General features: G+C 36.5%; 1 protein-coding gene across 1 annotated transcript in view; it reads left to right on the top strand.

Annotated features, from left to right (window-relative positions):
- The window catches only part of STXBP4 (syntaxin binding protein 4), a 200883-nt gene that overhangs the window by 163851 nt on the left and 23202 nt on the right, over positions 1 to 13830 (top strand). Inside the window, exon 17 of the mRNA XM_023204537.1 lies at positions 12317 to 12374. Within this exon, the coding sequence (XP_023060305.1) occupies positions 12317 to 12374 (58 nt within the window). The remainder of the gene's footprint in view (positions 1 to 12316; positions 12375 to 13830) is intronic.

The raw sequence follows: 13830 nt of genomic DNA, 5'->3' as shown, positions 1-13830 counted from the left end.
TGGCACATGTCTGTTTTCCCAGCTATTCATGAGGCTTGAGGCAGGAAGATCCCTTGAGCCCAGGAGTTTGAGTCCAGCCAGGGCAACACAGGGAGACTTTATTTCTCAAAAAAAAAGGAAAAGAAAAAAAGAAAAAAGAAAAAACCCTAAAATTCGTTATTAAGTTATTTTTATTTGTATGTAACCCTTGATATATTTTTCTTAGTTACATTTTCCTTCCTAGGAACAACAAAAAAGTGTCCCAGCTCTAATTTAGACATTGTATAAAATAAATAATAGGAGCATTGTGGTAGACAGAATTCTCAGGTGGCCCCCATATTCCTGGTTCCTTGTGTACACACACCTTCTGTCAGTTATTTAACCAAATACTAATCTAGCTGCTGCTGTGAAGAGATTTTGCATATGTAATTAGTTAACCTTAAGACAAAGAGATTATCCTGGTGGGCCTGACCTACATGAGCCTTTAAATCTGAATCTTGAAATCAGAGACAGAGAAGTCATATTAGAAATCTGAAAAGGACTCTTATGTGTCACCGCTTAAGATGGACTGAAAATGGAGGGGTCACATGGCAAGGAATGCTAGCTACTTCTAGGAGCTGAGAGTGGCCCCCAACTGATGGCCAGCAAAAAAACAGGGACCTCAGTTCTACAGCTGCATACTGAACTCTGCCAACAACAACAAAAAAATTAATTTGAAAGTAAATTGTTCCCCAGAGACTCCAGATACAAACTTACCCCAGCTGACACCTTGATTTCAGTCATGCCATGCCAGACTTTCAACCTACAGAACTTTTCAGAACTTGGATCTAACGCATAGGTGTTGTTTAAGCTGCTAAATTTGTGATATGTTACGCAACAGTAGAAAACTGTTGCTATAAAAGTATAAACATTATGTTTTTTTGAAAGCTTTTATATTTTTTAATTAACAAATGATAATTGTATATCTTTATGGAATACAATGTGATGTTTCAGTATATGCATACATTGTGGAATGATCAAATCAGGCCAATTAACGTTTTCATCACCTCACATACTTATCATTTCTTTGTGGTAGGACATTTAAAATCTACACTTTTAGCAGTTTTGAAATATACAACACATTCTTATTAATGACAGTCACCATGCTGTGCAGTAGATCACCAGAATTTATCCCTTCTGTCTAACTGAAACTTTATACCTTTAACCAACATTTCCCCTTCCCCTGTTCCCTCCCCACCTGCCTCTGGTAACAACTATTCTACTCTTCATTTCTATGAGTTTGACTTTTTAGGTTTCACATATAAGTAGAGGTCATATCATAGATGTCTTTCTGTGCCTGGCTTATTCCACTTTACATAATCTCCTCTAGATTCACCCATGTCGCAAATGACTGAATCCTTTTCTAAGGCTGACAAGATTCCATTGTTCATAATACCACATCCATTCATCTGTTGATGAGTGATATCTTGGCCATATCATGATGTTTCCATATCTCGGCTATTGAGAACAATGTTATAACTAACATGGGCATTCAGACATCTCTTCAACATGCAGATTTCAATTTCTTTGGGTATATACCCAAAAGTGGGATTACTGGATCATATAGTAATTCTAGTTTTAGCTTTTGAGGAACCTACATACTATTTTCCAAAATGGTGTACTAATTTACATTCCTACCAACAGTGTACAAGGATCCTTTTTTCTCTGCATCCTCACCAATGATTATCTTTCATCTTTTTGATAATAGCCATTCTAACAGGTGTGAAGTGATATCTCATTGTGATTTTATTTTGCATTTCCCTGATGATTATTCATGGTGAATCACTTTTATACATCTATTGGCCATTTGTATGTCCTCTTTTTAGAATTCTGGTATGCTGGTATGGGATACTCTTAGAAACATGGTACAGTAATATTAAGTGAATGACATTCCATAGGGATTTTATGAAATGACCTTGAGACACACTAATTTCCCTGTCAGTTTTGAATCTAGCATTTTGACCTAATTAGCAAGCTGCTGTTCCTATTTTCTTAGATCAAGTGTGTCTACCTATTGCTGTCAGGCAACCTGTTACAAGCAAGTGATAGTGTCCATTTTGAACTATCAGACATGCTGCTATGACTCTTAACCAGCGTAAATCAAGTTTGCTGGATAGCAACTTTACCATCTCTAATCACTAAATCAGTTTTCCTGGATAGAACAGAAAAGAGAAGGTGCATTTTTTTCCCAATAGTTTCATTAATTCATGTTCAACAGCCACTGGCCCCTTAATATTTTTATCATTGTGATAACAGCGGTGCTTCCCCAACACCCCGATTTGAGACAGGGTCTGGCTCTGTCACCCAGGCTGGAGTGCTATGGCGCCATCTAGGCTCACTACAACCTCTGCCTCCCAGGCTCAAGCCATCCTCCCACCTCGGCCACCTGAGTATCTGGGACTATAGGTGCATGCCACTATGCCTGGCTAATTTTTTGCTTTTTTTTTTTTTCCTGGACTCAAGTGATCTACCTGTCTCAGCTTCCCAAAGTGCTGAGATTACAAATGTGAGCCACTGCACCTGGCCAACAGCAGTTCTTTTTAAAAACATGTTATCTTTGTATACTGAAATAAATTAGAGCCCTTCCCCTCTTCATCTCTGTAACCCATAAGGAAAAGAAGAATATCAACTCTTGGGGAAAATAATTCAAATATTTCAGCATATTCTTTTACAGCCTCACTTTCAATTATATTATTATTATTATTATCATTATTATTATTATTTGAGACGGAGTCTCACTCTGTCCCCCAGGATGGAGTGCAGTGGCATGATCTCAGCTCACTGCAACCTCTGCCTCCGGGATTCAAGTGATTCTCCTGCCTCAGCCTCCTGAGTAGCTGAGATTACAGGTGTGTGCCACCACATTCTGGTGATTTTTGTATTTTTAGTAGAGACGGGGTTTCACCATGTTGGTCAGGGTGGTCTTGAACTCCTGACCTCATGATCCGCCCTCAGCCTCCCAACGTGCTGAGATTACAGGCATGAGTCACCATACCCAGCCCGATTATCTTATTAAACACCCTCTCAACATCTTTTTCTAAAGAATTCTCCTCCCAAATATTACATCCTGTTAAATAGTAGGTATTTGTATAAATATAGATATTTGGTGAACATTGATTCCTTAATTCAGCAACTAAGAGCCTGTCATGTGTCACAAGAATACTGGCAGTGAAACAATGAATGAACGGTACCTCCTCTTATGGAATTTGCATCCTAGTGAGGAAAGAGAGAGAAAAGAAACCAGGTTGAGGGGGATAATGAGTGTCAGAGGTTGGAGAGGAAGGGAGCTGGCTCTTTTATGAGTGACTAGGGAAAGGATCACTGATGGAATGACATCTGAGCAGACCCTGAAAGGAAATAACAGAGTGAGCAATACATTCAAAGGGAACAGCTCTCTAGGCAGAAGGGCTAGCAAGTGCAAAGGCCCTGAAGCAGGAACATACTTGTTATGTTCAAGGAACAGTATGAGACCAATGCAGCTGCAGCACATTGAACATAAAGAATTAAGAAATGAAGTCAGAGAAGCTGGAGATGGGGGAGGCAGGTCATATAGAAGGAACATAATCTGACTTTTTTTTTTTAGTGATGCTGCCTACTAGTTTGAAAGTAGACTGTGGCAGGGATACCAGTTACAGTGCTATCGGAATAATCTAGGTAGGGGATGGACCAACTTAATAATGCTAAAAGTTTTGGGAAGTGGTCAAATTCTGTAACTAATTTGAAGACAAAGCCACCAAGATATGCTGGTTGATTACATATGGGATGTAAAAGAATGAAAAGGGTCAAGGATGTGTCCTAGGCCTGAGCAACTGGAAGGATAGAACTTGATGGGGAAAGCTGAGAGGCGAGGTTTGGGTGAAGAGTCAGGAAATCAGTAATGGGCACCTTCAGTTTAAAAGTGATACAATGATAAAGGAAGAGAGGGCATGCACCTGAATTTGCCAGTTTGGAAATCAGGAGAGAGGTCCAGACTGGGGATAGAGAATTTTGGGTCGCGTATGAATAGTATTTAAATAGAAACTGGATGAGATCACCTAACAAATGAGTGTAAGCAGGAAAAGAACAGAAAGGAAGGACACAGAGGAGTTGAAAAACCAAGCCTTGGAGCAGTCCAACTTTTAGAGATTGGGGAGATGAGAAGAAACTAGCAAATGAGCAAAGAAACAACCAGTGACAGAGGAGAACCTAGAGGAAGCTGTGTCTTTGCAGTCGAATGAACTGTTCCAAGGAGGTAGTGATCACAGCATCACATACAGTCAAAAGTGAAGGAAGCTGAGGACTGAAAATTGACTTCTGGACATAAAGTGACAAGAGCTGTTTTAGTGGCATAGGGCAAATGGTAGCCTCACTAGAGTTGATTTTGAGAATGAATGAAAAGAGGGGAATTGAATGTAGATAAATCCATTTTTGTAAGGTTTTGTTATAAAGTAGAGCAGAGAAATGGAGTAGTAGCTGCAAGGAAATGTGAGAGCAAGACAAAGTTTTGCTTTTAATTTTTTGTTTTTTTTTTTTGAGACGGGGTCTAGCTCTGTCGCCCAGGCTGGAGTCCAGTGGCCGGATCTCAGCTCACTGCAAGCTCCGCCCCCCGGGTTTACGCCATTCTCCTGCCTCAGCCTCCCAAGTAGCTGGGACTACAGGCGCCCGCCACCTCGCCTGGCTAGTTTTTTGTATTTTTTAGTAGAGACGGGGTTTCACCGTATTAGCCAGGATGGTCTCGATCTCCTGACCTCGTGATCCGCCCGTCTCGGCCTCCCAAAGTGCTGGGATTACAGGCTTGAGCCACCGCGCCCGGCCGCTTTTAATTTTTTTTAAGATAGAAGATAATTACAGCTCATTTTTATGCCCATGGTAATAACCGAGTACAGGGAGGGAACACAGATGTTAGGGAAGAAAGCAGACAATTGTTGGATTGAAGCTTTGAGTAAGTAAGATGGAAGGAATGCATGAGGTATGATCACAGAGAAAGGCAGAGTATGTGACTTGTTGGTGGATGTTGTGGTGGAAATCTAGAAGTTCTCTTCCTGATGCTTCTGTGTTCTCAGTGAGGTAAGAAGCAAGGTCTTCAGCTACAAGAGGATAGGTGAATGTATTAAAAGGCTTTTTTTTTTAATGAAGTACACAGTTATTTTACATGAAATGTATTATGAGATAACCAGTGAAAACCATCTCTTACCATAACAAATTTAAAGTGTTTAGCTTAGCAGTTGATGTACAGTAGATGCCAAAAAAATGCTTTACTGTAAAACAAAATTGGGATCAAATTTTCATTTGATTTGTGAAATGAAGATCTGTTATTTCATCCAAAGCACTTATATATAACTTCAGAATTTCTGGAGAAATTGATGTATGGGGTGGGGGGTCCCTTTAAAAATAAGAAGTTGGGGTGAGGAGAGTCAGATGTATTATTCATCATTACTGTCTACATTGATTAAATTTATTAGATGACTAATCATAACCAAAGGTTGTTGGCAGGACAGAGTATGAGAAGATCATTTCATCCTATTATTCAGCTCTGTCTTTAGGCTGATCTCACACTCTAGTGAGGAAAGCTTCAGCAAGTTTTATGCTGAGTTTCATTAGTGCACAGAATAAAGTCCGTTGTATATCACTGCTTTTAAGCAAATCAAATCAAAGTGCCTTAGCCCAGATCATTCCCTCAGCGTTATATAATATAAATGCCCAGAAACAACTGCTGGGGAAATCCCACATTCTCATCTTCAGTCTGGGTCATGGGATCAGAGTTAGCAATGTAAGAGAAAACATTTAAACTGGCCCCTCGAATGTCTGTACATCAGAATTCAAAGAAGTGACTCCATAATTTAACTGAGAGAGAGAGAACTCCAACTGTAAAAAACACTGAATTCTGCATCTATTGGGAAGATAAATGCAGAAAATGAATGTTGGCATTTCCCCTTCTCTTTTACTGGTAACTCCTGTAGTATATGTTGGCAAAAAAAAAAATAGCGACAGACAGATAAAGCAGACTGTGAACCACCAAATAACCTCTAGAAGTTTTTTACACTGTTCTTCCTTTAATATATTATAGCTTTTCAATTGCCGGGTAAGTGACTTCTAACTAGAAATAGCTCATATCTAATTACATTAACATTTTAACTTTTGAATTTGGGATGCACAAAATGTGTAAAATTATATATGTATATATGTCATTTGCTTTTTTTTTGTCTCAGACAACAATGATGTATATAACCAGGTGGTAAAACAATCAAGTCACAGGTCCAAAATCATGTTTGTTAAAACACAGCATTTTTGCAAGGCCAATATTAAGGAGTGTTTAAATCACAATTCAGAAAATATATACATTTTTTCAATTATTTTGATTTTAGCAGTGATTTTAATGGTTGAATGATTTTAATAGTTGAAATGATTGTAATAGTTGAAATACTACATTATTTGGTTATTTATAGGTGGCAACCATCTCTCAGTATAATAGATTCCTTTTTCATAGGAAAATTAGCTAGTAGTTCTTTTTAAATTGGCAGTGCAGTTCAGACCTACAAATTAACTTGTACAATTGTAAACATGTAATGTCTCTAAAATAGACTGCTTTGTGTTGAAGCCTAGAAATTATTTCAGTTCCTTTTAAAAGAGCATTGCTCTGGATGATAATGCACAAATTGAGACGTTGGGAATCTAGTTTACTTTTTGTGTTCTTCAAAGAGTTAGGCAAAAGTATTATTTGATTGTCTTAATTTTGACTGTTGGCAGTGCAAACAGGAGTTAGGGAAAAGAAGCAACACCACAGTGCTTAAAAGCATAGGCTCTGGCATCCGAATGCTTACATTCAAATCATGACTGCACTATCAGCAGTGTGACAATGGACAAGTTATTTAAACCTCTTTATCCCTCAGTTTCCTCTCTGCAAAATGAGGTTAATAACAGTATCTATCTCAAATTGTTGTGATGGTACAATGAATTAATAATATTTATAAACTACCTAGAAGAATGTCAGAAATAGTAGAAAGCACTATGTAAACATCCGATAAACATAGTTTATTGTTAGGGCAACAATTCTTTACACCTTTGGAAGCTGCTGTCAATTTCATGTAATCTTCCTTTGGGTAAAACAGCGTTGCTGTCCTTTGATTTTTGGAACTTTCTGTGTAACGGGACCAGGGAGCTAAGAAGTGGGCAGCCACAGTAGTATGTTTGAGCGGGCTTCTACTGGCTTACAAGAATTTTGTGAGCCAATTGTCAAACACAGTCATTATTAATAATTAAAATATTTAAACTGAAAAGTATATTAAAAGAAATGGTAATAAATATTTTTAAAACTAACCACTTCCTAATTATTTATTTGCATTTTACTGTTGTCTTTGTTCTTGAGATTATTTACACCTATTGTATCTAAGAATTATATATCATGGTGTATTACTATGCATTTCTTCCCATCTCCGTATTCGGTGACATCACATTGGTAGCTCAAAATAGGCATGGTATAGTATTTACACTATGAAACTGAGCAAATGTTGCAAATCAAGCCTTGCCCCCACCCCCAAGAGCTGGTTGTTAAAACATTTACCATCACACTACTGGATCAGGGTCAGAGTGTCCCACTAGTTTCTGTTATTCTATTTCTGAATGTTATCACGAGTAAAACAGAGATTGAGGAAAGGATTGTAAAAAAAAAAAAAAAAAAAAAAAAAATGTGCTTACGCCTTAATGGAGGTTTCCCCTATAAACACTTTCCTATGTTAAGCTTCCAAAATACTCTATATCACCAGAACAATAAGCAATGAAGAAAGGGCTGTTAATTTCATTACAATTAATAACAATTGTCTGCTTTTGTATATCATTGTGTAGTTACATGTTATCTAATAAGAGTATCATGCTAACCTCCTAAGCTAGAATGGTAGCTATTATCATCACTACTATATAAATGACAAATCTATTTATATAGAAAGTTCAGATTCCATATTATTACTTTCCCATGGTTATTCAGCTTGCAATTGAAGAACATTACATATGGATTCAGATTTTCTGGCTGCAAATCAAGTGAAAATTCCATTTATGTGATGAATGTTATGTTCTTTAGCAAAGCCTTATTAATTGTGAGTTAGAGATATCTCCCCCCACACCTCCACACTCCCTCCCTCCCTCCCTCCCTCTCTCCTTCTGCTCTGCTCAGCATGTTGGATGCTAAAAGTTAAACGTATTTGAGTTTGTAACAATTTTATAACACTGACAAATGTTTTCCAAATACATCTGGCTCTGTTATTACAGTATCTTTATTTAATCAGTTCCCATTGATGGTTATTTAGATTATTTCCAATTTTTTGTTTTTACAATGAACAATCTTGTCAATAAAACATATCTATAGGATAAATTTCTACAAGAAAAATTGCTGGATTAAGCTATGTGGAGATCATTCAACATAGTGATGAAGAGTCCGGGCTCCTTCCCCTGCTAGCTGTGTGACCTTGGGAAAGTTATTTAAATTTTCTGTGCCTCAGTTCTGTATTGCTAAAATAGGGATAATAGCAGTACTTCTCATAGATTATTCATGAGGATTAAGTGAATTGGTACATGTATGGTGCTTACGACAGTGTCTAGTGTCTAACTACTCAATAAATGTCAACTCATTATTATTAGCATTGAAAATTTTAGATAGGTATTTACAAGTTTCTCCTCATAAGTGTGTTATACTTAATACTTCTGTTAATATGAGAATGACTATCTCTTCACACCATCAATGCTGTGTCTGATTAAACTACTTTTTAATGTTTGCTAATCTGATCAATGAACATGGTATTTCATAATAGCTTTTTATTTATTTAATTACGCATGAAGTTAAACATTTTCACATGTGTTCATTTGTGTTTCATGCCCTAAATGTTTCACGTTTTGCCTATTTTGTTGTCTGTTATTGATCTTATTATCGATTTGTAGGAATTCTTTCTGCATTAGGCAGTTCAGCCTTTTTCTGTGCTATGACTTACCTTCATCGTATTCCATATTTTTTTCATAGAACTTATTCCTATTTTTAATAATGTCTTTATGTCGATTTCAAGCTTCATATGATCAAGGGTCATGTCTATTTGTTTATCATTGTATATTGAGCATCTAGCAAAATGCTGAACACATAATAAAGGACCAATAAATATTTAATGAATGATACATGGGCCAGGTATGACAAAGAAAATATTTGATACATAAATAGACTGGGAAATCAGAAAGGAAACTATTTTGTCTGCAAACGTAATGACTTTGGTTTTGGATATGTTGAGTATTAGGTAACAGCCACTATTCTAAGTTGAATGTGTTTAAGACTCTTACTTTGGCAAGATACTCATGAAGATTTTGGAGTCATCACTATGAAGTTATTGATTCAAAACAGATGATCACTGATGGAAAGAATGTTATGGGAGGGTTCATAGACAATACTTCTAATCAAAAACAATTTCAGGTGGTTATAGTTGTCATCACATTTTTTTTTAATTTTTATTATACTTTAAGTTCTAGGGTACATGTGCATAACGTGCAGGTTTGTTACATATGTATACATGTGCCATGTTGGTGTGCTGCACCCATCAACTCGTCAGCACCCATCAATTCATCATTTATATCAGGTATATTTTTAAAGCAAATATGTAAAGAAAAAAATGGAAGCATTGTATATTTCCAAGTATAAAGATGTGATAAATGTGGGAAGATTTTAATGTTTGGAACAAAAATTATTATGGAAAAGTATTTAGATAATGTTAGTTATATCCAAATCACTTATTATGAAGAAATGAAACCTTTACTAATGGAAAACTGAGTTCATCAATAAGCTGGTGGGAATCAGAAGTCCTATTTTTGTATAAGGTAGGCTATTTGTGTTTTTTAGTTTATAATTGGACAGTGATTGTTTTCTATTACTTATCACTGAGAGATTAATTACTATCATTTTAGTCTCTAAATCTGTCTTTTATATAATAGACTATATGAAATCTGCATGAACTATAAGAAACTATTGAATCTCCTAAAAAGAAACACTTATTTTCTCAGAACAGAGAACATCTTCTAAAATAAGCTGTACCTATTATTTAATATCCAGGGATAGCTTTATGGCTGCAGTCACTGAATAACCATTGTGACTTAAATGCCTATGAATTAGTAGCTTTATAAGTCTGTTATAAAGTTATAATTCTTTTTTAATAATTGTAAAGAAGTAATCAAGGCAGAAATTCTATTCTGATGGCACAGGGGATATAGTAATCCAATTTTAATGTCGATTTTCAAATGATCCTGTAGATTAAAAGATACTGTCTTGAAAGTGTCCATTTTTCTTTATTTTTTATTAGAAAATATCTGTAACTTAAGAAATTAGAAGGACAGATACAATTGTACTGATCAAATTATTTAGCAGACGAAAATTGTAGTCACATTAGAATAACTTCCTACTTAACTATTAGCTGCCTTTGTCTTATTGATTGGAAATCCTGGTATTTCTGAGCATTTTTGTCATGAAAGCAAGGTTCTTAGGTACAGTCATCAGTTTCTTTCCTCCAGGTGAGGGGCTTGTCAGTGATGAATGAAGTGATATATAAAAGAAAATGCAGAAAGCATGAAGACAGAAAATAAATCTACTTGAACTAGTACAGCAGAGCAGTTTATCATGGTGCATCTGGCTGAGCATGTGCTTGCAGTGGACACTAGAAGAGACGTATAGTGAGAGTCACTCAGGGGCTTTTAGGAAGCCAGTCATTTGCTTATGCTAAGCTCTAGGAAGTGCTTATTTTCTACTTATAAGAGGAACATTTATTCACGAAGAGAGAATAGAAACTCCAAGGTGGCCTGTGTTAATATACAAAGGAAATAGTTACAGAATTTTTGCTCAAGGTGTGTATGACTTGTGGTAAAAGACTGGAAATAAACATAATGCAAAGTGTATTTCTTGTTTTTCGTAATTACAAAAACATCATCCTTAGAGTTGCTTCTCAAAGACTATTCGCAAGAAGCAAATGGCAGTAGAGTAAGATTTTATTTCATTCAAATAGTTACTGTTAGGCCAAGCACAGTGGCTCACAACAATAATTCTAGCACTTTGGGAGGCCAAGGTGGGAGGATCACTTCAGGCCAGGAGTTTGAGTCCAGCTTGGGCAACATAGGGAGATCTGGTCTCTACAAAAAAATTAAAAAAAAAAAAAATTAGGAGTGGTGGCATGTACCTATAGTTCCAGCTATTTGGGAGGCTGAGGAGGGAGAATCACTTGAGCCCAGGAGTTCAGAGTTGCAGTGAGCTATGATTGTGCTACTGCATTCTTGCCTCGGCAACAAAGAGAAGCCCTGTCTCTAAAAATAAACAAGCAAAAAGAGTTACCATTCCTGCACTTTTGCTCTGCCCCTTGCTGAGACTTGGGGAAAGGAAGTCAATGATTTGTTGTTAAAGCTCAGTTACTTTCCAAAGAGGTAGGCTACCTGAGTCGTGATAAGCCAGTGTCAAAGAACTGATCCAAAAATTGGATTAAAATCTTTAGCAGTACTTGGATGGAACAGAGGGGCGGAAACCACTGTGTTCTGGAAACGTACCACCCAAAATCAGAATGTAGGAAAATGTGGCTGCCTCAACTTGGGGCTGTTCTCTTGGTATGATGAGGGCCAAAATGTACTCATTTACAGAAATATGGCCAAATATTGCTTGCTTACGTCAATCCACATCTCTTTATAGCTAACTATTCTCAATCCCATTACAGAAATGGAAGCTAAGTTTAGCAAATTGTTTGGCCGTTTATGTTTAGTGCACAAAATTCTTAATTAACAAAGTAAAATGCCACAATCCATTGTAAATCGCTTTGCTAAACTTTCAAACTTAATAAGGAATTTTGTCTTGTCCAAAAGCTACTTTCAAACCCCTGCTGATCTGGCACTCATGTCTGATTCCCTGTGGAGCTGAGTGAAAGAATGTAAAGGGAGCCAATTAAAGAAACTTTGAGCCAGAATAGACAAGCAGAGGCCATCTTGTCCGTCCTTCTGCCTTCAGGCAAAAACCATCCACTGCAACACAAATTTTTGCTTGAATCCTGCTGACAAAAATGCTCACCACATGTAAATGACAAGTCATAATCCAGTTATTGCAACTAAAGCAGATTGTTAACTGCTCAAGACTTATTTATTGTGTTCTAAAGATGCTGAGTATGAAAGCTCATCTGAATTGTCTTAATTCCCCCTTTCTAGAAAATTATTTTGTACAAGAAATGTGCTCAAATAATTGTAAAGATGAGGGAGGTTTGTGTCCAGGAAATAAAGTTATCTTTATCATCTTATTAAATATATTTTTGGTTTCCTTTCACTCTAGGTTTACCTTATGGGTGGGAGGAAGCTTACACAGCAGATGGAATCAAGTACTTCATCAAGTAAGTACAAGCATCTCAACCAAGTAAGCAATTTTCTTCACATCTGGAGAGAACCTGGAAGTTGCAGAATAATCAGCAAAACTAAGAAACCTTCTTGGAGGTTACAAAAATTAGTAACAAGAAATGAAGCCTCACCATTTTCATTTCATGTGATTTAAATGCTAATATCAGATATCATTTGGGGGAAAAATCCTGGTAATAATTTCTAGGGAAACATCAAAAAATTGGAACAGGATCATCATTTGAACTTAAATGCTGGCTGCCTTAATTCACTTGCTGGCTAATAGTATTAATGTTTATGAAAAGTTAATACCTAACAAAAAAATCCATTTTGTATGTCTTTAAAAGTTATTAACAATAATACTAATAATCAACATTTTTTAATGCTTTAAAATGCACACAGTTCATTCTGCAACTATTTTTTGAGCATTTGCTGTTTGCCAGGCAGTGTACCACACCCTGGAGATAGAGTGGTGAAATATATAGACTGGTTTCTTGATAGCATAGAATTTACATAATAGGAAAAACAGACACTAAATAACTTGAGATAAATAGGACAGTATATGAACAAACCTTACCTCAGTGGATTCTCAGAAAAATCCCTTGAGGTATGTGTACCTTGTCATTTTTTCTGTTTTATAAATGAAGAAAATAAGAGCCTTGAGTAGTTACCAAAAAATCTATCACTACTTAATTAGCAAGTCAGAACTAGAATCAAAGTCTTCTGACCCAAGATTCTACTACTACACTAGACTGTCACTGATAAAGACCCAGCCTTGAAAGCCTGAACGGGAATACATTTCCTAGTGCTGAACTGGTTACTTTTGCCCTGGACAGAGCGCTGTGATATACTTCTACCGTTTCCTGAAAATTCCTTTTATGTCAGAATTGACATTTTGAGAGCACAAAGGGGAATCCCAGCAGACTCCTAAGATCTCAGGGAACTCCTTTGTGTATCCTTTTAGCAAAGTATACTTGGTATGCATTTTGGGAGGAAAAAGGAGACATGTCTTTGCTATCCCCTTTCAAACATGCAAATATTTTACAAAGCAATATCCAGATTTTGGATTCTCACGCCCTGCAACTTTACACAGTTCCTACATCTCTCTTAACCTCAGCTTTCGCATCATATACTGAGGGGAATATTACCTACTGTATAAAGTTGTTCAATGTTAAACACCTAGCATAAAACTTGGAACACAGTAGATGCCCAATAAATAGCCGTCATGAATTTACAATATGGAGAAACCATCATGGAGGGGAAGAAAAAACCTGAACAATCATGTGACCATTAAAAACACTGAGGATTCAAAAGCTTTGTATTTGAAAAAATTTAAGGAAAAGCTAGAGATAAACCTGTTTTCTCTAGTTTTTTCTTTTTTCTTTAGTGTTTTCATGCTGAATTTTTTTCTTGCAATCTCTAGCATGAAGTGATTAATCAGGCAAAGGTGTTGTT

The sequence above is a fragment of the Piliocolobus tephrosceles genome, chromosome 16 (assembly GCF_002776525.5).
Source record: "Piliocolobus tephrosceles isolate RC106 chromosome 16, ASM277652v3, whole genome shotgun sequence".
NCBI lineage: Eukaryota > Metazoa > Chordata > Mammalia > Primates > Cercopithecidae > Piliocolobus > Piliocolobus tephrosceles.
The sequence above is the reverse complement of the archived record's forward strand: the minus strand, read 5'-3'. Positions and strand labels throughout refer to the sequence as shown.